Source organism: Nannospalax galili, unplaced genomic scaffold (assembly GCF_000622305.1).
Source record: "Nannospalax galili isolate Female #2095 unplaced genomic scaffold, S.galili_v1.0 scaffold2227, whole genome shotgun sequence".
In the NCBI taxonomy this organism is placed as follows: domain Eukaryota; kingdom Metazoa; phylum Chordata; class Mammalia; order Rodentia; family Spalacidae; genus Nannospalax; species Nannospalax galili.
In genome coordinates this window covers 131,894-157,197 of record NW_008356468.1, presented here as the reverse complement: position 1 = coordinate 157,197, position 25,304 = coordinate 131,894, and the positions used below count along the sequence as shown (strand labels likewise).

The 25,304-nt window shown below is 48.1% G+C and overlaps 2 protein-coding genes across 4 annotated transcripts in view; one reads left to right on the top strand and one right to left on the bottom strand.

Moving 5' to 3' along the window:
• Positions 1-14,054, top strand: part of Ncoa5 (nuclear receptor coactivator 5) — a 38,922-nt gene extending 24,868 nt beyond the window's left edge. Inside the window, exons 4-8 of one of the 2 annotated variants that reach the window (XM_008854611.3) lie at positions 2,134-2,270; positions 3,792-3,918; positions 9,894-10,093; positions 11,399-11,719; positions 12,196-14,054. In XM_008854611.3, coding sequence (XP_008852833.1) covers positions 2,134-2,270; positions 3,792-3,918; positions 9,894-10,093; positions 11,399-11,719; positions 12,196-12,785 — 1,375 coding nt within the window. In that variant the 3' untranslated portion in view covers positions 12,786-14,054. Of the gene's footprint in view, positions 1-2,133; positions 2,271-3,791; positions 3,919-9,893; positions 10,094-11,398; positions 11,743-12,195 lie in introns of both variants that reach the window. The other variant, XM_029556934.1, reaches the window with a different exon arrangement.
• The window catches only part of Slc12a5 (solute carrier family 12 member 5), a 34,443-nt gene continuing 21,905 nt past the window's right edge, over positions 12,767-25,304 (bottom strand). Inside the window, exons 17-26 of one of the 2 annotated variants that reach the window (XM_008854608.3) lie at positions 24,740-24,908; positions 22,509-22,704; positions 21,160-21,329; positions 20,380-20,511; positions 19,420-19,527; positions 18,237-18,359; positions 17,945-18,144; positions 17,586-17,600; positions 17,226-17,359; positions 12,767-17,040 (exon numbers count right to left, since the gene is read on the bottom strand). In XM_008854608.3, the coding sequence (XP_008852830.1) occupies positions 16,949-17,040; positions 17,226-17,359; positions 17,586-17,600; positions 17,945-18,144; positions 18,237-18,359; positions 19,420-19,527; positions 20,380-20,511; positions 21,160-21,329; positions 22,509-22,704; positions 24,740-24,908 (1,339 nt within the window). In that variant the 3' untranslated portion in view covers positions 12,767-16,948. The remainder of the gene's footprint in view (positions 17,041-17,225; positions 17,360-17,585; positions 17,601-17,944; positions 18,145-18,236; positions 18,360-19,419; positions 19,528-20,379; positions 20,512-21,159; positions 21,330-22,508; positions 22,705-24,739; positions 24,909-25,304) is intronic. The other variant, XM_008854609.3, reaches the window with a different exon arrangement.

Sequence of the window (25,304 nt, the reverse complement as noted above, 5' to 3'; positions counted from 1 at the left end):
CTCAAACAGTGATGTGCCTGCTGCCCAAGTGTGAGGGCCTCCATTCAGATTCTCAGCACCCACATAAACCCAGGTGCAGTGCAGATATCTGTGACCCTAGCACTAGGGTGCTAGAGACAAGCGGGTCCCTGGACTTGTTGCCAGCCACCCTAGCTAAGTGGATGAGCTCCAGGTTGAGTGAAAGATCGTCTCAAAAAATAAAGTGGGGCTTCAGAGATGGCTCAGTGGTTAAGAGCACTGGTTGCTCTTTTAGAGGACCCAGGTTTGATTCCCAGCACCCACATGGCAGCTGACAACTGTCCATAACTCCAGTTCTAGGGGAATCCAGTACCCTCTTCTGACCAATGCAGGCATACACTCATCCACATAAAATAAAAATAACAAATAAGGGGCTGGAGAGATGGCTCAGTGGTTAAGAGCACTGACTGCTCTTGCAGAGGACCGGGATTTAATTCCCAACACCCACATGGTGTCTACGAACCATCCTTAACTCTAGTTCAGGGGAATCTGAAGCCCTCCTCTGACCTCCACGGCATTGCATGACATGGGTGCACTCACATACATGCAGACAATATACTCATACACATAAAATAAAAATAATAAAATTTAAAGAAAGTAACAAATAGAATATGTTTGGAAAATAAAGTGGAGAATGATCAAGGAAGATATCAAACCTCTGGCCTCCATGTGCATATGCGAGCACGTGTGCACACACACACAAAGTTAAAGATTTGAAGGATTCAGATAACCGTGTATAAAGGTACGTAGCAGCACTTTCCATACAAATCTAAAGACAAAAACAAGCCAGCTACCCATCAGCAGATGATTGGATTAAAAATGTTATTTGAGCTGGGTGTGGTAGCACACGCCTTTAATCCCAGCACCTGGGAGATAGAGGCAGGTGGATCTCTGTGAGTTCAAGGCCAGCCTGGTCTACGTAGTAAGTTCTAGGCTAGCTGCAGCTAAGGGAGCCTCCCTCTGTCTCAAAAAGACCAAAAAAAAAAAAAGTTACTTGCCTATCTATGCAATGTAATATTATTCAGTCATAAAACTAAATGAAATGCTGATATATGTTAAGACACAGGTAGACTTTGAAAACATGCTAAATGAAGTAAGCCAAACACGATAACAAATACTGTGTGAGTCTACTTCTATGAAATCCATAGATTAGGCACATTCATAGAGACTGGAAGTAGAGCTTATCAGGGACTGGAAAGAGTAAGCAAATGAGTTACTGCTTGATGAGTAGAATTTTTGTTTGAATTGATTAAAACAACAGAAATCCCAGCACTTGGAAGGCAGAGGCAGGCAGATTTCTGTGAATTCAAGGCCAGCCGGGACTATGTAGTGTGATCCTGTCTCAAAATTTTTAAAAAGGGGAGGGCTGGAGAGAAGGCTCATCGGTTAAGAGCATTGGCTGCTCTTGCAGAGGACCTGGGTTCAGTTCCCAACACAGAAATGACAGCTAACAACCATCTGTGACTCCAGTTCCAGGGAATCCGGTGCTGTCTTCTGACCTCCATGGGCATTGCATGACACAGGTGTACTTTTCCATATGTGTAGGCAATACACTCATACACATAAAATAAAAACAATAAAATATTTTTTAAAAAAGAAAAAGTTGTTAGCCGGGTGTGGTGGCTCACGCCTGTAGTCCCAGCAGAGGTAGGCGGATCTCTGTGAGTTCAAGGCCAGCCTGGTCTACATAGTGAGTTCCAGGACATCTAGGGCTACAGGGAGACCCTGCTTCAAAAAGACAAAAAAAAGAAAAAATGAAAAAGTTAAAATGGTTAGTTATTGATACCCATTTTACTATATATTTTTTTAAAACACAGGGAAGAGAAATGGAAGCATGAAATGGTTCTTTAATGTCACTATTTATCATCATTTTTATTTATCCCTAAGTGTTTTCTGTACACCATATCTATTCATCCCCTGCCCCTATCATTTTGTGAGATGAGTTAACTTAGTCACAGCCACAGAGATTTTAAGTAATGAATCCTACATACATGTGTGTCTAATCCCAAAATCCTGTGCCTGCCTTAGAGGGACTTGGGTCTTGAAGAATTCTCTGCATCTGATTTTTATAGGCTAGGACAGTTGTAACTTGAGAAATTTTCCTTAACATTTCAGGAGAGAAGGTTCTTATGACCGGTATCTGAGGATGGATGATTATTGCAGGAGAAAGGATGACTCTTACTTTGACCGGTACAGAGACAGCTTTGATGGACGAGGCCCTCCTGGCCCAGAAAGTCAGTCTCGTGCAAAAGGTAAAGTCACAGAAATAGCATATTCCTGTTATTGGTAGTATGCTTACAAAAGAAAGATATGCTAATAACTAGTACCCCAACTGAAAAGGCTAACAACTTGGCCAAGAATTCAAAAAAAGAATATAAGTAACCCGTAAATATTTAGAGAACATTCTTTTGAAAATAATTCTTAAGTGCAAATTAGCATCATCATCTAGTTTAGTCATCCAATAAGAAACACGAAATTCCAGCTGTGAGAAATGAGCAAAAGATTAGAGCTGAAGGCTTTAACGACTTGCCTTTTTGCTCATTCTCCAGATAACTATAACCCTACGTTACTGGTTCTTTGACCAGCATCTTATTTTTAGGTAAAGGTAAATGATTACTTATTTTTCTATAGTCTAGAGGGGTTTTGTTTGTTTTTTTTTCCAGTATGTTTTTAAAGATTTTTATATTGTTTCATATCTGACCAGGCAGAGATCTTTGTCCTTTTGGCTAAGATTAGGTTTTACAAAATTTTGGTACCTGATTTTTTTTGTTGTTATTGTTTCACAAAAATGCACATTAGAATAATAAATACATCTGTCAAGCGGGCAGAAATTAAAAGAGTGAAAATAGCTGGTGTTGGCTAAAGTATTGGGAGAAATAAGCAATGGGTGGTTCACCTTTTGGTTTTTTTGAGACAGAGTTTCATGTAGGCCAAGCTTGTCTCAAACTCATTCTGTAGTTGTAGATGATCTTGATCCTGCTTCAACCTCCTGAAGGCTGAGAATCTAGGTGTGTACCTGGCTTTTTTCTGAGACAAGGCCTCCTTGCTATATAGCCTAAGCTGGCCTGGAACTTGCTGTGTAGGCCAGGCCAACCATGAACGCAGTAGTCTTCCTGCCTCAGCTTCCCAAGTGCTGAGATTACAGACATGAGTCACCATGCTGGCAGATCCACCTCTTTTTAAAAAAAGTTTATTATTTATATTTTATGTGTATGCATGCTATGTGAACGTGTATATAAGTTCACCCGTGTGATGCAATGCCTGTGGAAGAAAGTGTTGAATCTCCTGGGACTAGAGTTAGGCCACCTTGTGGGTGCTGGGACTCTTAACCACTGAGCCATCTCTCTAACCCCTGATCCATCTATTTTGAGGTATAAATTTATAACAGCCTTTCTCGAGGTCAGGTTAGTAGATAAAAACATTAAAATGGCTATGGTTTTTTAAAAATATTATGTGTATGAGTGTGTTGCCTGCATGTATGTAAGTGTACCTGTGTTGTGCAGTGCCCACAGAGGTCGGAAGAGGGTGTTGGATCCCCTGAAACTGGAGTTACAGATGATTGTTAGCCATCACGTAGGTGCTGGGAACTGAACCCGGGTCCTCTGCAAGAGCAGCCAATGCTTTTAACCACTGAGTCATCTCTCCAGTCCCACACTGATTATTTTTTAAGAGATAGAGTTGAGGATTAATTCAGAGTGTCCTATGGGTTTTTGTTTTTGTTTTTAAATAGAAGAACCATCCTTATTTCTGCTTTCTCTGCTGGTATCTTGCAGAGCGTTTGAAACGTGAGGAACGACGTAGAGAAGAACTTTATCGGCAGTATTTTGAGGACATCCAGCGGCGCTTTGATGCTGAGAGACCCGTGGATTGCTCTGTTATTGTGGTCAACAAGCAGACTAAGTAAGAGCCCATAGCATATTTCTCCTTAGTATAGGGAAGGGTCGGAAAAATTCACTGTTTTGTTTAGCATCTCCATTCACTGACTATTGGGTTTATTCTGGTATTATGGTGAGTCTGAGTTAAAGTTCTTTGAGTTATACTGCCTTAAGCCAAAAGAGACAATTTGAGTTTGCTTAAGTGAGAAGTTCAGACATGACCAAGTCCAAAGTCAGACTATATCTTCAAGACTTGGTCTCTTTGCTGGCACTTCAGCCCTACTGTCCTTGCTTTTGTTCTGTCTTTATGCCAGTTTTCTACTTGAACTGGCAGAATGACACCTGACTGTAGACATGTATCTTCTTAGCTCGGCAAAGCTACTGAAGAGATGGCTTTTCTTTCCCAGTGTCTTTTGAGGAAGAATCTTTCACTGAATCTGAAGCTCGTGTTATTTTGCTAGTTGAGCTGACAGCAAGCACCAGTGATCCTCTTACTCTCTGTGCCTCCCACAACAGCACTAAGGTTACAGGTTTGCACAAGGCCACCTTAGCTTTTGTATGAATGCTAGAATCCAAACCCAGGTCTTCATGCTTGCTCAGCAAGTACTCTTAACCATTGAGCCATCTCTCCAGCCCTTTTTCCCAGTATTCTACCAAAGGTCTTGGATTTTCACTAGATTGAACTGGTTTACTTTCCCATCCTGATCCTTTCACTTTGGACAGGGCGCCAGAATGTTGTAATTGGCCAGGGCCATGTCATATGCTCAAGCTTTAGAGGCAAGATTAACCCTGCAGAAAACCATGTGAACAGGGAGTAAGAATAAGAGTAGGTTGTAGTCCATAAAAGCAATAGATAGCCCCACCCTACCCTCTCCCCCATCATGGGGCAACCTGGAATCCCTAATACTTTAGGAACCTTGTGTGTCTTCATTTGTCATCAAGGAATGAAGCCTGGCCTTGAAGAAGCGTTAGGTGAACATGTTTGCCAAGTCAGAGTTCATAGCACCACCCAGTGCCACCTCTGTTTAGCTTGCAGATTTTGCAGTAGCAATGTTCTGTTTCCTCAGGTAGTAAGTAAATTTATGTGTTTTCTAGCAGTTTGCAGTTAAAGAACTAATTTCAAGGCAGTAACTAAGGAAATTGGTGTTGAGACACCAAGCAGTAGAGCGGTCACAGGCTCTGGGCTACCTTGAAATACTAGCTTTTTCTTGACACCCAATAAGTGATTATCATTTTCTGATCACCTACTTTGTACGGTCCCATTCTAAGTGCTTTACATAATTGTTTTTAATCTTCACTCTAATCATAGTACATGTGTAATATTCAGCAGTGATATGTGTTTGGTAGAGGCTAGGTACTAGGGATTTTAATAGTGATAAGCAAACATATAGTCTCTTCCACCTGTGGATCTCACAACCTAGAAAGGAAGATGAAAACAATAGAGAGGCTGAGACTTGTGTGAGTTTGGGGGCTGGAGAGATGGCTCAGTGGTTAAGAACACTGGTTTGTCTTACAGAAGACCTGGGTTCAAATCTCAGCACCCACATGGCAGCTAACACCTGTCTGTAACTCCAGTCCCAGGGGATCCGACGGCCTCTTCTGACCTCCCCGGACATTGCACAACACAGGTGCACTTACCTACATGCAGGCAGTACACGTATACACATAAAATAATAAATAAAATATATTAAAAAAAAGTTGGAGGCAAGATCAAGGACATGACATAGGAGCTAAGCCATAGTCCTATTGTACTGGTTAAAAAATAAAATAAACCTGAGGCTGGTACAAGGTAAAGGGACTTGCTTATAATAAGCCTCACAACATTACAAACAAATGCAAAACTGGGATCCAAACTATCTTTCTAGCATTGAAACCCATGCTTTTCCCATTGTGTTATGCAGGTTCCCCAAAGGAAACAAAGTACCACAAATCTTAGAAACCGGGAAGAAAGAACATTAGACTAGAAGGGTTATCAGCTGGCCTTGATGAGGCACTAGTAATGTCAGCACTCGGGAGGTAGACATAGAAGGATTGCTGCAAATTCAGGGCCAGCCTGGTGAGTTCCAGGCTAGTCTGGGCTACATATGAGACTCTTGTTTTAAGAGAGAGAGAGAGACTCACTTCAGCTTCCCAAATACTGCTACACTACAGAGCCTGTGTGCTCACTCAGCCAACATATAAGGAAACCCAGACCCAAGATGGGAGAAAAATGTTGCGACTTTTGCCTTTTAGGCAGAAATTGCCCAGTTAATGTCATTGATCATTAATATTTTCTGTTCAAGCAAAGAGATCTTTTTGAACGAGCTTATTTGAAATAAATCATGCTCTGAACAAAATCAGACAGGAAACTTGACAGATTCCAGTAAACTAGACCCTAGGGAGGAACTGCACATTAATCTAATTCCCAGCAAACAAGATCTGATCCAAGACCAAGTTGATCAGTAGCTGTGATGCTATCGCCAAGTCTAGGATCAAAACTTTCATGGAGGCTTTGCAGGCTGGCACAGATATCACCATGATTGCCCATTTGGTGTTAGGTTTTGTTCTGCATAGGTGGTTGCTGAGAAAGTGATTTGATCACCAAATATGATGATGAGCAGCATGCCTCAGAGTCCTCTACGGGACCACGCACAGAGAGGACTGACAAGAACCTGTGGCTCGGGACCCTCAGGATCAGGACAGAGGTTATCCTGCATCTGAAAGAATGCCAGCCTGAATACTTGTAGGAAAGAAGAATAAAGTGGATTATGCAGAAACATTCCCAGTTATTGGCTATCCCGTTCCTCTCTTCATGGAGAAGAAACACAATAAAATGGTCAGCAGTGGGGGCTGGAAAGGTAACTCAGTGGTTAAGAACACTGGCTGTTCTTGCAGAAGACCCAGGTTCGAATCCCAGAACCCACATGGCAGCTAACAACTGTCTGTAACTTCAGTTCCAGGGGATCCAACACTCTTCTGTCCTCCAAGGGCACTGCCACGATATGGGTGCACTTACCTACATGCAGGCATAACACTCATACACATACAATTTTTTTTAATTTTTTTTATTAATAATAAATTAAAAGGTCAGCAGTGATGAGGCTGAAGAAAAGAAAGAGATGGGAAGGAGTCCGATGGTAAACCTGAAGTAGAACACGTTGGTGCCATTGAAAAAGCAGAAGAAAAGGATGGTGACAAGGAAAAGAAGAAGATGGCTAGGGAAAGTCCACTGATCAGGAAGAGCTCACAAAGCAAAGCCTCTTTGGACCAGAAATCCTGAGGACGTGAAACAAGTATAAAGAGTTCTACAAGCGCTTGACCAACAATGGGGAAGGACACTTGGCAGCAAAACGTTTTTCTGTTGAAGGACAGTTGGAATTCCAAGTTCTTTGTTTTGTCCCAAGGCATGTTCCTTTTCATCTATTTGAAAACACAAAGAACAGCAGTCAGCCGTATGTATGCAGAATGTTCAGCATGAATAGCTGTGAGGAATTACTCCCTGAGCACCTGAATTTTATTAGAGATGTGATACATCCCAGGGATCTCCCTCTTGAGTATTTATCATGAAGTGTTGCAGCAATGCCAAAGTTTGAAAGTTATCTGAATTTGGTTTTTTAAAAAACAAATGCTTAGAACTGTTCACTAAACTAGCAGAAAATAAAGAGAACTTTTTTTAAAAAAAAGTTTTATGAGCAGTTCCCCCAAAATACGAAGCTTAGAATTCAAAGACTCAAGTCATGAGAAGCTTTCAGAACTGTGACAGTACTACACATCTGCATATGTGGATAAGCCGGTTTCTTTCAAAGACCATTTCACCCATATGAAAGAAAACCAGAGCATGTCTGTTTTGTCACAGGTGAGACGAAGGACCAAGTAGCTAATGTGGCCTCTCTGAAACGTCTCCAAATCATCTTAGGAGTGATCTGTATAATTGACCCCATTGATGTGGGCTATGTCAAAGAGCTGAAGGAATTTGAAGTGAAGACAAAAGTGTCGGGTTACTAAAGGCTTAGAACATTCGGAAGATAAAAAGACCAAGTTTAGGGGCTAGAAAGATGGCTCAGCAGTTAAGAGCTCTTCCTATTCTTCCAGAGAATCTGGGTTCGGTTCCCAGCATCCACATGGTGACTAACACTCATCCTTAATTCCAGTTCCAGGGAACTGTACTCTTCTGGCCCTCCTGGGCACCACCTATGGTATACTTACATGCATGCAGGCAAAACACTCATACACATAAAATAAAAATAAAATATTCTTTTAAAAAAGACAAGTTTGCTGATTTTCAGTTTACAAAAAAGTTTTTCTGTATGAAACAGTATATTTTAAAATGATTTTTTTCAAAGTTTAAAACCTCAATTAATTTTATGTCTTATAGGGGTTTATATGTCGTACAATAATGTATAACTGTATTAATTCAACTGTAAACTAAAAGTTTCCAGCCAACTGTGAAAGAGATGTATCTTAGCTCTGAAAATTGTTATTCAATATGTCAGTGCTGTTTGAAATGCTTTTCTAATTATGTGGTTATTAAATAATAAAAAAAAGAGAAGTATTAAAAAAAATAACTAATAGAAAATTAAAAACAAAAAAGACAAGTTTGAAAACACCTGCAAAATGATGAATGACATCTTAGGAAAAAAAGGCAAAATGGTTGTATCACATCTGCTGGTGACATCCTCCTACTGTTAGTATCACAAGCATGTGTAGGTGGACAGCAAACACGGGAGAATCGTGAAGGCTCAAGCCCTAAGAGGCAGCTCAACAATGGGTTACATGGGAGCAAAGAAATCCTGGAGATCTACCCTGACCACCCATTATGGAGACCTTTAGGCAAAAGATGGAGACTGACAAGAGTGGCATGTCCCTGAAGAATCTGGGCGTCTTGCTTTCAGAAACTATGCTCCTGTCTTCTAGCTTCAGTCTGGAAAAATCCGTGGACACAGACTGACAGGATGATCAGGTGATCCTGCTGCTGCTAATGCCGGTGCTGCTACGACTAGAGAAGTGAGACAAACTAGAAGTACTGCGCATGCTCAGCGCTCACCTCCATTCCTTCTGATAATGTGTTCTCCAAGATTTTTAATTTTTGTTACCATTTTTAAAAAATCTGTATGGTGGGGCTAGAGAGATGGCCCAGTGGTTGAGAGCACTGACTGATTTTGCAGAGGACCAGGGTTCGATTCCCAGCACCCGCATGGTGGCTACGAACTGTCCTTAACTCCAGTTCCAGGAGAATCCAATACCCTCTTCTGACCTCTGCAGTATTGCACGACATGGGTGTACTCAACACACATGCAGGCAATACAGTTGTACACATAAAATAAAAAATAAAAAAATACAAATTTTTAAAAATCTATATGGCATACCTAAGCAGAAGATTAGCTCTCTTTCCTTTTTTTTTTTGTCTTTTTGAGACAGGGTCTCCCTGTAGCCCCAGCTGTCCTGGAACTCACTCTGTAGATGTGTAGACCAGGCTGGCCTCGAACTCACAGAGATCCACCTGCCTCTGCCTCCCGAGTGCTGGGATTAAAGGCGCACGCTACCATGCCCTGCCCCTAGGATGCACTTTTTAATTCCCCATCCCTTGTTAATTCTACTAGTCCTCTAGAAATAAGTGTGTTAAACTAAAATAACTTGATGGGAGGAATTCCCCACAGGGCTTGTTTTCCAAAGTAAAGTGTTGAGGAACAGAATGCTAAGCTTCCCTGGCTCTTGTAAAACTGGTTGAAAAATAACTGAGCAAGGCCTCTCAATAGGTATATAGTGCCCAGTCACAGTCTACTTTAAAAGGTAGATACAGATGAGTCTTTTTTTTAAGGGGTGAGTATCAAATTCTGTTCTACTGGCAACTTCCTCTGTAACCATAGACAAGTTAAGACCATTCTTGAAGCCTAAAGACAGCACTAGAGTGGGCTAGATTTTGAGTTCTCTGTAAGAGCACACAGAGTTGGCTGAGACCCGGCAAGTGCAGATTGAGACTTGGTCAGGGAGTGCTCACATGGATCCTGTTTCTTCTTACAGGGATTACGCTGAGTCTGTGGGGCGGAAGGTACGAGACCTAGGCATGGTTGTGGATTTGATCTTCCTTAACACAGAGGTGTCACTCTCACAAGCTTTGGAGGATGTTAGCAGGGGAGGGTCTCCTTTTGCTATTGTCATCACCCAGCAGCACCAGATCCACCGTTCCTGTACAGTCAACATCATGTTTGGAACTCCACAAGGTACTGAGGCCCAAAGAGGCCAAAATCCCAGAGGTAGTCACTAGTATATTAATTCTATGCCCTACTCACAAGAAGTAGGTTTTGGGAGAGGACTGAAGCATTTCAGCTCAAATGTGGTAGACCCTTCTTGGTTAATTATCAGTCTGATACTCTCTGTGATACAGTTCTGGGCCTGCTGTCTATGTAGCCATTGGGTGTACATAGTAAATGTGCTGGCAGCTGTTTAACAACCAGCTCTCCTATAAAGGAGGGGATAGTTTGTAGCATTTACTGATTTCTGTGCTGTGACTTACCAACCCTCCCCCCCAGTTCCCATTTTAAGTCACTGAAAGGAGAGTTGGAAAGAAATGTGCACAAGTGGCTCCCCAGTGAGATCTGGGTCTGGCACACCCTTGGTGCCTGCTGCCCTGAGTGCAGTAGAGCCCTTTATTGTCATGCATAGCACAGACAAGATACTGTTTGCCATGTATTGGAGAAGCTAGCAGAGGAGCTATGAGGACAAAGACGAGGCTCTGGTCCTCTAGAGACTCAGGGCAGTTTCCTTCAAGTCATTCTCCAAAATATCTTGTAGTGCTTTGAGCCCAAGCATTGATACTCAGCCATCTGTGCCCTGTTCATGGCTCTTAGAGCCCTGACTTGCTCTTTCCTGTTGTCCAGGGTCTCTGTTACACCCATAGGTAGCCATAGGTATATACAGAAGACTTTCCAAGGAGTCACTTGTCTCTGAGGAGCAACCCACAGAATTTATGAGGATGCTTATAGAAGGTTCCCAGAAGTCTTCTCACCACCCTACACAATTCTGTTGCCCACAAGTGAGAAGAGGGAGTTATTTAGGGTCACAATTTGTTCTTAATCCAAGACTGTTGAACTGATGAATTAAAAAACCAGTAGGCTAACTCTGTCCTGGAGAGGACAGGGGTTGAGGCAAGCCAGGCTTAGCAGAGGACTTTTTGGCCTCCTGCTGCTGTCTAGAAGCTGCTGGGCCTGCCTCCCATGACTGATCCCCACATGGCCCATTTGACTCTGTGGGAGGCTGTTGTGTTGCTTTGGTTTTTGCCACAGGTCTGTGACCTAAGAATTTCCCTAAAGAAATGGCTCTGTGGCTCTTTATGGAGGTATGTTCTCATACCACAAGTACCAGTTCTTCTCATCATCTAGGCCCCACCTCGCTCCCAGGCTCATAGCTTCTTGTCACTGAAATGTTTTTCTCTCTGATTTGAGCATAGGAAAGGCTTGGCAGAGTGCAGCAGGTGGGCACTTGAATCTGTCAGGGGAGAAAATAACTCACGTCAATCCCTCCCGCAGAGCATCGCAACATGCCCCAGGCAGATGCCATGGTGCTGGTGGCCAGAAATTATGAGCGCTACAAGAATGACTGTCGGGAGAAGGAACGCGAGGAGATTGCCCGACAGGCAGCCAAGATGGCTGATGAAGCCATTCTGCAGGAAAGAGAGCGTGGAGGCCCTGAGGAGGGCGGGCGTGGGGGCCACCCTCCAGCCATCCAGAGCCTCATCAACCTTCTGGCAGACAACAGATACCTCACTGCCGAAGAGACAGACAAGATCATCAACTACCTGCGGGAACGGAAGGAGCGGCTTATGAGGAGCAGCACCGACTCTCTGCCTGGTGAGCTACGTGGCAGGGCCGAGGTGAAGTTCTGACTCTGCATTTCTCTCATTCCCAGGTTCTGTTGGGAGGGTAGCATGCCCAGGGTTATTAAGGGGGGAAGGGGTAAGGGAAAGGAGCCCATCCTTCAGCGCCTCTTATGGGCTCTCTATGCTGATAATGTCATTAATGATAATAACTTGAGATGTGGTACTGAATTCTGATCTCTGGAGTTAGGAGCTGGTGGTACTGCTGGCTCCCTAATAGCCAAAATGAATGCCCCCTTTTTTAATTCTTTTTTTCAGCAGTTTTCTGTGGTTAACAAGGCTGCTTTCTGTAAAACAGCCCATATCCTGAAATGGCCTGTTTGGAAATCAGTGTTATTGTCTGTGTACTGTCTGCTTGTTGTGACACAGTGATTTGTTGTTCCCTTGGCTGTTAAGCCTCCTGCCCTTGGGGGTACTCTCAACCAGATGCCTCCCTCTTCTGTCTTCCAGGCCCGATTTCCCGCCAACCACTCGGGGCGGCCTCGGGTGCCTCGCTGAAGACACAACCAAGCTCCCAACCGCTCCAGAGCGGCCAAGTGCTCCCCTCTGCTACACCCACTCCAGCCGCACCCCCCACCTCCCAGCAAGAGCTTCAGGCCAAAATCCTCAGCCTCTTCAATAGTGGCACGGTTGCGGCCAATAGCAGCTCTACATCCCCCTCAGTTGCTGCCGGAAGCGCCCAGAACCAGAATTTTTCCACAGCAGCAAACAGCCAGCCTCAGCAAAGATCACAGGCCTCTGGCAATCAGCCTCCAAACATTTTGGGACAGGCAGGATCTGCTCGGAACATGGGTCCCAGGCCTGGGGCTCCTTCCCAAGGGCTCTTTGGTCAGCCTTCCAATCGCTTGGCACCTGCCAGCAACATGGCTAGCCAGAGGCCTGTGTCTTCCACAGGCATTAACTTTGACAGTCCAAGTGTACAAAAGGCTCTGGACACCCTAATCCAGAGTGGCCCTGCTCTTTCCCACCTGGTTAGCCAAACTGCAGCACAGGTGGGGCGGCCCCAGGCTCCCATGGGAACCTACCAGAGGCATTACTGAGGCTAAATCGTTCTGCTGTTCCTAGTCCCTTCTTCCTGTCCTCCCACTTCATTCTAAGTAGAGATGTTTGGAGGGTGTTCTTTGCACTCTCCAAGTTGACATCAAATGTCCTAAATTTCTACCACCTCTCCTTCCCAAGGCTGTGTTGCGTTTTACTTAACAGAATCAGAATTTATACTGCATTTGGGGCTGCATCTGTTTTTGTTTTGGGTAGAAAGTATCTCTGGGGTTGCTTGATCAATGCAGGGGTCTAAGTTTGTTTTCTGTCTGATGGGGTTTCTCTGGTCCCTGTCTGCCAATTTGTGGAGAGGAAAGGAAGAAACCACACCGTAGCCACTTGAATTTGGAATGCCATTTGTCAAGTCAGTAGTCACAACTTTTGTTTCTTCCGAACCTACTAAGGTTTTCCCACCTCAACACAGCCAGAGCTGAGCTCCTGCTGGCTCATAGAGAAGCAGATTGGCCTTGGCAGACAGTGTTGTCACTGTCCTATCAGAGTACGGAGCTCTGTTCAAGGACTCAATCAGCTGCCCTGGACTGGTGAAGAATGGGTGGCAGCCATAGAAGGCAGAACCCCCTCTGTGGGGAGTTGGTTTCTTTGGTGGTTTTCCATTTTATCAGAGGATCTCCAGAGGACTGGGCAATTCCACTCAGCAACTGGATACAAACTGTGAATCTGGGCCTCACTGCTCTCCATAGCATTTCCATCAGTACCGCTCTCCCAGCAGCGCCTCACACAGCCGGCTCTGAGAAGACAACTCTAGACTGGCATTGAACACCCATCTTTTCAGTGATTTATTTTGAGCTTTTAGCTCAAAAACCCCAGCTTTTGTTTTCATCTAGACTCTTGTTCTGTTTTCTGATCAGCAGGAGGTAGGGACCATTTGATGTCAGACTCTTGGTAGCTGGATGCGTTGTCGATACAGACAACATTCATAAATTTTGAGCCAGAGTAAGACTGTGAGAGGGAGGGCTCTGGCTGCTGCCCTGAATGGAGCCAAAGGAAGCGCCTTCTCCCTCAGGACAGACTGCTCATTAGAACCCTGTGGATCAAGTCTAGGGAAGGGGGCCCTGGCAGGGCAGAGAGTGGTGACTTCAGTTGAGTCCCTGCCAGGGGCTGAGAAGACAAGTTTCAAAACTTAAGGTCCCCAAATGGCAACAGTTTCTGTTCTGATCTGTTTGTGTTATATAGTGTTTTTCCCCCCCTCTTTGGAACTCGTGTTGTTGATAAAATGAAACAGTTACTTTTTAATTAAAATGACAAAGTCAGACCTGTACTCATTTTTCTTGGGTGTATATACAGCACCTCTTTGCAGAGCATGTTTCCTGGGGTCAGGAGGGGTCCCTATCTTTGAGGACTCTGGTCTGTCCCCTTCTTGTCCTTAACTAGGGTCAAGCCTTAGAATCTCTGTACCCTACATGAGCCTTTGTATGCTGCCTACCTAATGAGAAGTGTTAATAATAGTTCAGAGCAAAAGCTTTCTGGCAAATCCTATCACACTCTGTACCCTGCTTCTGGTAACACACAGCATATCCGCAAATGTGTCCAGATCCTGTTGTAGAAAAGGAAGTCCATGATGAGGACCTTCACCCATGGTGGAGTCAGGCACTCATCATCTCTTGCCTTCATCTCGGTTCTACCCATTGTTAGACATTTGGCAGAATCCATAGTTAGGACCTGAACATCCTGAAGAGTCTTTAATAAACTTGGCATGAATGTCCCTAACTTCCCAACAGGTCAACAAGGCTGAGCCTCCCGTAGAGACGTTCACTGCCTCCCACGGGGTGTCATGCAGCCTGACACCTAGGCAGTGCCTCCTGGCTTAGGAGCTGCTCTGAGTGCAGTACTCTCTGGACAAGGCTCCCAAGGCTGGCCATACCCAATTGGACATTCAGATGGGGTGGCACACATGCAGTCCCCAGTACTTGGAAGGTGGAAGCAGTTCAAGGTCATTCCTGGCTGCCTAGCTGAGTTTGAGACTAGTCTGGGCTACGTGAGAGAGACCCTGCCTCAACCAAAAAGTCATCTGCTGAAAATAGGGATTTGACTTCTGAGCAAGCATCTCAGTTCCTCCTGGGGTGTCCAAACAGCATACCTAAGGCTATAAAGGGTATAATAAAATTCTTTTTATTGCATTTTGTGCAGATGAGTGTCTAAAAAATTAATACAGTAAAAGCTTTAAAGCATTAAATGGGAGCATTCAACAATAAAGGAAAGAACCAGCCCTCTCCTTTTCATATTGGCACAAAGAACACAAGATCAGTACTGAGGCAGGATGCGAAATACTGAAACACTGAAAATTAAAGGCAGGCCTAATAATAATAGTAATAATTGTAATAAATACTCTGGATTTGGCTTGCAACCTCTCCTATTTACAAGGGTTTTCGACTTCACTGCATCGCCTTGCACATAGATCAGCTAAAACAAAAGCAACTCTAGCTCTCACTACAAGGCTATTGAAATATTGCACTCAGAATAAAAGTCACTTGGATGGACATGAAACATCTAGCTACAGTGACCATAAAGAGAACCTTGAATGACAACATTCATAACAAATATTGCACGTGTAGCACAAAAAACTTGGGTTTTTGTTGTGGGATGTTTGTTTCATCAACGGAAACTTTGCTCTTGCCAACGAGACAGTCTGGGCCCAGATAGTGCAACTTTGGTTCCCTAATCGGTGTTGATACAGGCCCTCTCCCCTTCTGCCCAGCCTCATACTTGGCCCAGAAGGCAGGCCAGGGTTTCTCAGAGGACAGCCTTGAAGGATGCAGGGGACTGGGTCATAACATGCCCAGTGCATGGAAGGATATCCAGTCCCTGGTCAACTCTCAAAGGGGTCTTGGGCCAAGCAGTAGACCTCCAGACCTGCCCCTGGTCACACACCTGACCCTGTCTAGATGGCACCAGCTGCAGTTCTCTGCCTTGGGCTCAAAGGGAAGGAGGTGTCGAGGTCAGGAGTACCTAGTGGCCCCAGCTCTGGAATGGGCAGGATGTCTAACTAGGTGCGTGGGTCAGGGCTCTGGGGCTGGAGGTACTGTGCCCAGTCCCAGAGGGCACTTGAAGGAGCATGCAGTGCCTGTCCCCCTTAGTAACGTGCCCCGGGGGGAAGGGAACCTGCCAAATGCCTGGCTAAAGGGCTGAGGGCACCTCCCCACAGGTGGGGCTGGTGGAGCGGAAGCGCCTAGGTCTGGAGTTGGGGCAGCCAAAGGCCTTGGGTCGTAGTGAGAAGAGGGCCGGCCTAGTGGCCACCCCTCCCAGGACCAGGTGTCTGGGAATGCCCGGCCCAGAATCCTCCGCAGGCTGGGCCTGCAGGTGGGGGCGAGGGGAAGGACCATCAGGGCCTACTCTGGGGCCTCCCGTGAATCAGCCCCTAAACTACAATTGCCGCACCTCCTTCCTCGCCAGTCCCAGGGAGGAAAGGGGAGCAGGGCGCCCTCCAGCTCCAAAGTTCAGTCTTTGGCGAGGAGCCACAGGACAGGGGAAGCAGGCGGCAGGCCAACAGAGGAGAGACGCCTGCTCCTCCGCGAAGGCACCTGGCGGGGCTTCCTCGGTGGGCGCGGGCCTCGGGCTCTCCCCTGGAGGGGAGCCCCTCTGCTATCCTGGCCGCTGGGGAGGCAAATCAGGAGAAGCCGGGCGCCTGTCTCGGCCAAGAACCAGCGGGAAGGAGGGAAGCGCGTGGACGGGGCAGGGGTCCAGGGACCGAGGCCACCACCCCCGCCAGAGCCTTAAAGCACTTTTGCTCTCAGCTCGCGCCCCCTCCCCGGGCTTGCAGCCGGGAGAGCTCGGACGTGGTGAGGAGGAGTCCGTTGCGCTTCTAGTTACAGAAATATGGGGACGTTAAAAATACACGCGATGTCTCCTGTACACTATGTATAGCGCGACCGGCCCGGGAGGAGCGCGGAGGAACGCGGCGGGGCGTGGGGAGGACGGCCGGGCTCACGCCTCGCCACCTTTACTGCAGCGTCCCCTCCCCTCTGGCGAGGCGCCGCCTCCTGCTCAGCCCCGACGAGCCGGCGGCCTCGGGGCTGCGGGCAGCGGGGAAAGGGGCCAGGGCACGGGCACGGGGTCTTATGTAAACGGTGACAGCGGCGGGGGGCGCGGCGAGGGCTCCGGGGCCGCGGGCCGGGCGCGCTTGGGCCCGAGTGGCAGGTCCTGGCCCTCAAGAGTAAATGGTGATGACCTCGCGGCCGCCGCCACGGACCAGCATCACCCGGTCCAGTTGCTCGGTGAGGACCTCCAGGAACTCCATGTCTGAGAGCTGGTCAAGGGGAAAAACACCCTGCTCCTTCCCAGCTCTGGAGCGCATGCGTCCACGTCCCTGTCTATGGTGCTGATCCGGAAGCAGACCCTGCTCCCCTTTCATCCTAGGGCTCCGGGACCCAGGTTGGCCCCGGAGTCCACCTCCCTCTTCCCCCGCTAGTTTAAATCCAGGATACAGTTTTCATCACCATTGCGGTTGCGGGGAGGCCCGGGCATGTTGAGCAAAACCAGCTTGGCGTCCCGGGATTTGTTCACAATGACCTCGTTCAGCCGCACAGCTGTGTGCATGCGCCGCACGTTGGACTGGTTCCTGCCGAGCAAGATGGGGAGGCGAGAGAGTCAGCCTAGGGGAAAGAACAGCTGGGCCTGGTCGCCCTCCCAGCCCGAATTGGGCTGTCCTGGCCTCCCCCAACCCCAGACTTCTCCAAGCTGGACTATTTAGAGACCCCAGAGGCTAGGGGCACTCCTTGGGGGTTTAGTGGAGTAGGGACCCTGGAAACCTAGGAGAGAAAATGGAAAAATGCTGGCGCACTTACAAGTTTTCCCACTCCCTTCGGGAAACACAAAGAGGAGCAAAGAGAGAAAAAGAGAGGGGTCAGGAAAAGAGGAAGAAGAGGCTGCCCTGAGCCACCATCTGTCCTGCCCTAGGCTAGCACAGTCTCACTCTCCAGCCCCTTTCCACCTCCTTTACCTTTCTATCTATCATCTGCATCTAAGAGTTAGCCCTGGCCCTTGGCAATCAGACCCAGCCCCGGAAGTCTCCGTTGTGGGAAAGCAAAGGTGTGCCTTGGATCTTCAGACTGCCAGACCAGGACCCTTCTGCGCATTTGTTCTGCCACATTGAATGGGCCCTTGAGGCTGGCCCCACCCCAGCCCAAAGCCCCCAGGCCCATACGGCTTCATGCTGAAGAAGTCCTTGATGCCTTCAGAGGAGACAGGGCTGGGGCCTTTATTCTTCTCTGTCACCGATTTGTCCTTGGTCCAGGTGAGGTGCACTTTCTCGGGGTCTGTCTCCCCCTGCCCCTCAGGCTCCTCCCCTGGAGATGGTGAGCTGCTTGGGCAGCTGGGAGCACTCTGGTCATGTATCAGTTGCACCTGAGGGAGGGATGACAGTTCAGCAAGTGACTTCTTCAGTGGCCAAAGGTTCTGCTCCCACTGTCTGGAGCCAAGCCACCCTAGCCGCACACCTCCTCCTCTGGCTTCTCCTCGCTGTCACCAGCTGTCTCTTCAGGGACATTGAGGCGGAGCCGAGTGTTGGCTGGATTCTTCCTCCGAATGGAGCCTCGAGATTCATCTGTGATACTCTGGATCTGCGTCAGGGGGGGAGGATGAAAGGGGTTGGTACCAGGCACTACAGCTGATGTTCATCCAGGTTACATACATTCCAGAAAGGCACACACTTAAAACAGAGCAGTGCTTCAAGACCAAATAGCTATCACACTGCTGACCTGGCCTCTGGTCTCCAGAGCTCACTTTCCGGCCATCAGCAGCCAGCGGACTAACACCTGGCACAGCAAGGCTGGAGCCAAGCACTGCAGTCCTTTATCACTCTGGCTGGTGCCAACACATGCCATTTCTTAGCACTTTTGCTTCTACCCTGGGTGACACCTCCATTCTTTGAAGGCTGGACCCCTCCATCCTACCAATCTCCCTGACCACCTATCAGCCATGTTCTGACAAAAAGACCCTCCCCACTTGGGAGACTCATAACCCATGTGGTTCTTCACCCTCACCTACAGAATGTTACTTGTCCCCTAAGCAACCTAGTACCCCCTCTAAGAGCTCTTCTGTTCACAGCCCTGGATATCATCCCTCACTCCCCCCAGGGATTCTACTCCCTGGGGTGGGTCTTTTATCCATACTCCAGGGACCAGTGATTGACACCTAAGAGATCTTACCCCATGGGGTACTTGTCACCATTATTCCTGAGAGCCCTTCACTCATACCCTAGGAGGCTTGCCCCGACTCCTACCTAGCAGCCATGTCTTTAAATATCCATCTGTTACCCACTCTCTGGGTCTGTTACATGAACCCTGTCTCCCACACTGGCAACCCACATCCCTGAGAGCTCGTCATCCATACATATTTAGCATCGACTATTCTTCCTCTGGCCCTAGAAGTCTCCTACAGAGGAGAAAGTCTGTCTCAATGCCAAAGCCCTCCCATCATGGTTGGGGGTGGGGGTGGGCAGATGCAAGCAGCCACAAGCAGTCCCACTGTGGGGAAGCTGAGTGTCAGGAGGCAGGTAAATGTTACTAAGGTGCCTGTAACAGCACTGGTGGCCAGGGGTGTTGGCCTGGGCCTCCCACACCTGTCTGTGCAGACCCACAACCTATAGCAGCTCTGAGAGTCCTGCCAGGGCAACCTCACCTCCCGCTCACGCTCATTCTTGGTTAGATGCATCTGCTTGAGGATCTGAGAGCGTTGCTCCATCACCAGTGTCTTCTCATAGGTGTATGCTGAGATGTCGCTCTCATGCTGTGGATAGGAAGCGGGACGGATGGCAGAGACCAGGGAGGAAAGTGGAGCTGAAAACTCAGGGAGGCCAGTGGGGAGGAGGGGGCAGATCCCTCCCTCCCTCCTGCCAGCCTGTAGCTGCCTATCCCATGCCCAAGTTTCACCAAGGTTGGAGGAGACAAGGACAAAGCACACAGGGCCACGATCTGGGAAAGGAGGCAGCGCATTTCCTGTGTGCCTAACACAGAACCAAGAGTGAATGGATGGAGTACTGAATGAGCCGATTAATTAATTACCTGAGTGACTGAAGAAGGGGAAGCAGTTTTTTAAAAGGATGTAAGGATGAATGAATGCATATCCAGATGAATGGAGTGATGAGTAAATGGATAAATGGATAACAATGGATCGATTAAGGATCATGAAGAGGGATGGTAGATGAACCAAGGAGATAATGGACAAGACAGTGTACTGTACCCACCGGGTGCACTCTGCAGCAGCCTACCTGGGTCTGAATCCTGACTCTGCCACTTACTGTGTTGTGGGGTCAGTTACTTAGACTTTCTGTGTCTCAACATTCTAGTTGTCAATGAAAATTTCTAATAATATATGTATCTCATTGGAGGTTGCGATAATTACTGCATACATGCACAGAGCAGTGTCTTTTGTAGAATGAGCACTCTTCAACATGGCTAATCCTCTAACAGAGGGCTGGATGGATGAACTCTTGGATGAATATGTGACAGGCTAAGGAGTGGCCATGGGGGAAGGTGTCTAGCATCATTGCTGACATTGGAGGAGCCCTAATTAGTGCTAGGACCAAGAGGAATGAGACCCAGGTGGAACTCCCAGAACAGAAAGTCCTTGGGGACTCACCATCTCCACCACCTCCACCTCTGCTGTAATACGTAAGTGGTACAGAAACGTGGTCAGGTCCTTTTTCATCTGGATGCTGTTGTCATCCATCTGGGCCACAGTGAAGATCCGCATCTTGCACTTCCTCCAGACCTGAGAGGATGGAAGGTGATCCAGAAAGATCCAGTCAGAGGCTGCAGGCCCCTTCCCTTCCCATGTGTCTTCCCCAACCCAGGCCTACAAGACTATCCACACACTCCCTGCTCAGGTCTGAGGTGCCACCCCCCTCCCCAACCAGGAACCAGTTGTCTGAGTTAAAGTGCACCTGTCAGTTCCTAACAACACCCATGAAGATGATCAGAGCTCCCTAGAGAGGCAAAACATGGAGACTGGCCCTGGCCAGAGCCCTGACCCTCCCCACAGTCCCCAACCCAGGCCTACAAGACTATCCACACACTCCCTGCTCAGGTCTGAGGTGCCACCCCCCTCCCCAACCAGGAACCAGTTGTCTGAGTTAAAGTGCACCTGTCAGTTCCTAACAACACCCATGAAGATGATCAGAGCTCCCTAGAGAGGCAAAACATGGAGACTGGCCCTGGCCAGAGCCCTGACCCTCCCCACAGATGTACACACACACACACACATACACACACACACACACACACACACACACACACACAGAGCCAAAGACCCCACGCTCCCCCCACAGGTGCACACACACACACACACACACACACACACACACACACACACACACACACACACAGAGCCTCTCCTACATGGACATGTGTGCTCACGTGCCTTGTGGTGGCGCAGCAGGAAGGGTAGCAACATGAGCATGCCTCCATCATGCACAATCCACCACACATCAATGCTGCCCTCTGAGAAGCGCTCAGGGTTCCCAGGAAACATGGAGACATTCTTGGTGACCAGCAGGGCCAGGTGGCCGGCTGTGGTTTCCCGGACCAGTTCTGGAGAAAGCCAAGAAGATGACCAGAGGGCAACAGTGACCAATCCTCCAGTACCCAGGACCCCACCACACTCCATCTGACCTTGGCCTTCACCTTGGGCTGGGGCAGTCAGTAAACCAGCACCTACCTTAGTCAGTAACCAGTACCTACTGGTTACTTTGGTGTGAGAAAGTACCTCAGGTCTCTCTGGGCCTCAGATTCCCCATCTCTTAAATGACAATGTCAGCTGCTCTTTGTATGTATGTGTGCATGCTTAGATGGGTACACATGTGTGCAGATGTGTATGGACACATGTGTGTGCACATGCATGCAGAGGCCAGATGTCAACCTTGGGTGTCATTTATTGTTCCTCAAGAGCTGCCTGCATTGTTGGGGGAGACTGTTTGGTTTTGGTTTTATTTTTTGTTGTCAGGATGGTGCTCCTATTGGCCTGATTGGACCAGAGCTCACAGAGTAAGCTAGACTGGCTGGCCAGTGAGTCTCAGGGACTCTGCTCCCCAGCACTGGATTACAGGTGCTCAGCACCACTCCCAGGCAGGCTGTCAGGAGCAAACTCAGGTCTTCGTGCTTGTGTGGTCAACACTTTACAACTGAGCCAGCTCCCCAGGCTGTGCCTTTTTTTTATTATTAAGAACCCATCCTGTGTGGCCTCACAGAGTCCTTAAAAGAGACAGAAATATTTGACGTTAACAGTGTAACCTCTTGGCTGTTTCAAACATGGCTTCCCAGCTGTATGACCTAAGTAAATTCCTTAATGTCTCTGTGCCTGTCTCACACCAATAAACTGGAGATGACAGTGCCTAGCTCTCAGGGGACTGATGAGAACATCAGGGAAAGCCTCAACTTGCCTGGCACACAAAATACATTCTATAAACATTAGCTATTTTGTTATTTTTGACTATTACCAAGAAGACTGAGGCTCAAAGAAGGTGACTCACTTGGGCACAACCATATGGCTAAGAAAGTCAGGAAACACAGACTCTGACTATGGTGACTCTGAAGCTTACAGCTCTTCCCCCGCCCCTCGCAATCCTGCCCTGTCTTCCTCCCAGAGCCTGACACAGAAGCTGGCACCCCCCACATATACTGAACCCACACTTGTTCTGAACTTGGGAACCCCTTAGAACCAAAGCAGCCTAGGACCAGCCCTCTGTCCCTCTAGCCCACCAGCCGGGGTACCAATAAAGTTTCTCCACGTCTGGTGATCTTCCTTCTGCCGCCAGTTCCGGGGCCAGCCCACCAGCACTGTGTTGTGTTGCAGTCCTCCAAGGCCCCCAGACTGGATCAGGTGGGACACGCCATCTCGCAGGTTGGAGGAGATTACTACCTGGCAGAAGCCCTTCACCTTCTCAGCTTCCATCAGGCGTCTGATAGACTGCAGGGAGGGTGTGTGCAGATTAGGGCCAGCCTCAGATCTCCCTGGCTCGGTCTGGGTCTCACAGCCTCCCTCTTATCTTTCCTTCTTCCCCTCCCTCTGTTCCTTCCCCCTTCCCTCCCTCCCATTTTCCATCTATCCCTCTGTCCCTCCTTCCACCTTCCCCCTCCTTCCATCCTCCCTTTCTCATCTGCCTTTTCTATCCCTCCCCTTCTTCCTGAACTTTGGCTCTGGTCACATTAGGCTCCCCATCACCTACAGTTCCTGTTCCTGCTCATCACCTATGACCTGCCCACACCTACCCACACACATGTCCCCTGGCCCCATTATCTGTGACAACCTGCCTTTCTCAACTCAAATGAACCATCCCCAGACACCACCCTCCACCAGACCAGAAATCAGCTGAGCTGTTCTGTGTGACCACACAATGTAATGATTCAGATCTTAATGATAAGTATTGTCAGTGTACTTAGTCTGCACTGAGGGAGGTCTTCTCACAACTCCCATTTTATCAAGGAAGTTGAGGCTCAGAGAATGAAGGACTCACTGAAGGACATGGGGCTAATGCACTCATCAGGAGGCTCACTCTACCCCTCTGCCCTCAACCACTGCCCTGATGTCAAACAGACAGAGGATAATTTCCATCTCTGCCACCTCCTGGCTGTGGCCTCAGACAAGCCATCTAACCTCTACTCTTATCAGTCCCTCTGGGGTGGGGGGCAGGTTCACTTAGGAATCAGGAGACTTACATGACATGATTCACATAAGGGCTCAGGATGCTGCCAGCTTATCATAGCCCTAACACGTGGTATTACTGTTATTAACCTAGCACGGCACTCATTGGAGCCTTCTGTGTGGCCTGTGACCATCATGAAGGCTGGCACTTGCTCTCTGCCATCTCACTCTACCCAGTGCCTAGCCCCGGTGCCTGGCACCCAGCATGCACTCAGCCAGTCCCTGTTGAGTGATCTTGACCAGTCGGGGCCTCCAGCTCTGAATCCTGACAGATTGGTGTGAATGGCACAGTGAGGCATAAACAGCAACTCTCACAGCCATTGGGATGCCCCCTCTCATCTCATTTCCCCCAGGTCCCCCTTTCTCCACTTCTACCCACAGCCCTGAGGGGAGACAGGCCTCAGTCTTAGATGGAACCTACTTCTACCTACTAGGATCTGGACATCTTCAGGTGCAGATCATGCACATATGGCCAGCCTACCCTCAGTTGCTCTATAGTTATGGACAATTGCAGGTGACCCAGAGCTAAGGGTATGTTCAAGTCCTGATCTGACTTCCAGCTAGTCCTGTAACCTTCAGCAAGCTGTTGTCCCTCCCTGGACCTTGGTTTCCTCCTGGGTCAAAAGTGGCTACTCACCCTGCTGACTGCTCACAATGTAGGGGCAAAAGAGACCCTGATTTTGAAAACACGTTGAAAGATTTACATTCCATCAGGAAGAGCAGTTCTATTGTAAGCCTTGGTTTCTGACTTTAGACAGGTGACCTAAATTCTCCAAGCCTCCACTTCCATATCCATAAAATGGGCCCTTCTGGCTCTGTCAACATTTGGTTCTGTTGGACAAAATGTGTATGGGGTGGGGAGTGCATGTGGAGGTCAGAGGTCAATATCAAACGTCTTCATCAATTGCTTTCCACCTTACTTTTTTGAGAACAAGTCTCTCAGAAAACTTGGAGCTCATTGATTGGCTAGCCTGGCTGACCAGTGAGCTCCAGGGATCCACCTGTCTCCACCCCTCTCAGGCATGCATCCCAGTGCCCAGCTCTTACTGGGTGCTGGGGCTTGGAGCTCAGGGCCTTTTGCTTTCACAACAAGCACTTTGCCCTCTTGAGCCATTTCCCAGCTCCCTGTAGATTGACTTCTAAGGCACTTATTCCCTGGACCTTAGGCTCCTCTTCTAGGACAAAGACAAAAATCCTGAGCACCTTTTGGTCCTAGTGGTATAATGAAGGCAAGTACACAGGGCAAAGACTGTCTCCCTTTGTGTCCTGACCCTCCCTCCCCTGCCGGGCCTCTGCTCACCTCCTCTGCCCGCTGAGCCTGTGGATGGTTGTCCAGAAAGGTGCCCTCAAGCACAGAGCCCACAATGGTCAGGCCCTTCCCTGCCTTGAGCTGGGAGGTTAAGGAGAGCAGCTGTGGATGCACCACGTTCTGATCCTGGTCCACACGCACCAGCACCAGCAGCTGGGGCCTGAAGAGGGTGCAGGGTCATATGACCCACCTCCCACCCACCCACCCAAACACCCAACATCAGTTCATCCATTGTCTTCTGAGCTCCTGCACCTGGGCCTCATTACCTGCCCAAACAGCAGCATCCATTCCCTTGAGTAGCAAGCCCTCCAGCCACCACCCACACCCATCCATCCATCCATCCATCCTCCCACCCACCTCTCCATCTACCTCTTTCATCTGTCCATCCAGCCACCCACCATCCCTTCATCCTTCAGTAATCCACTAATACCCAGATGAATTTACCTTCAAGTATTATTCACTCAGTTGCCCACACATCCATCCTCTCCACTCCCCATTCACATGTCCCTCTGTTCACCCAGCTGTGCTTCCGTGTGTTCACTTATCCATCCTTCCA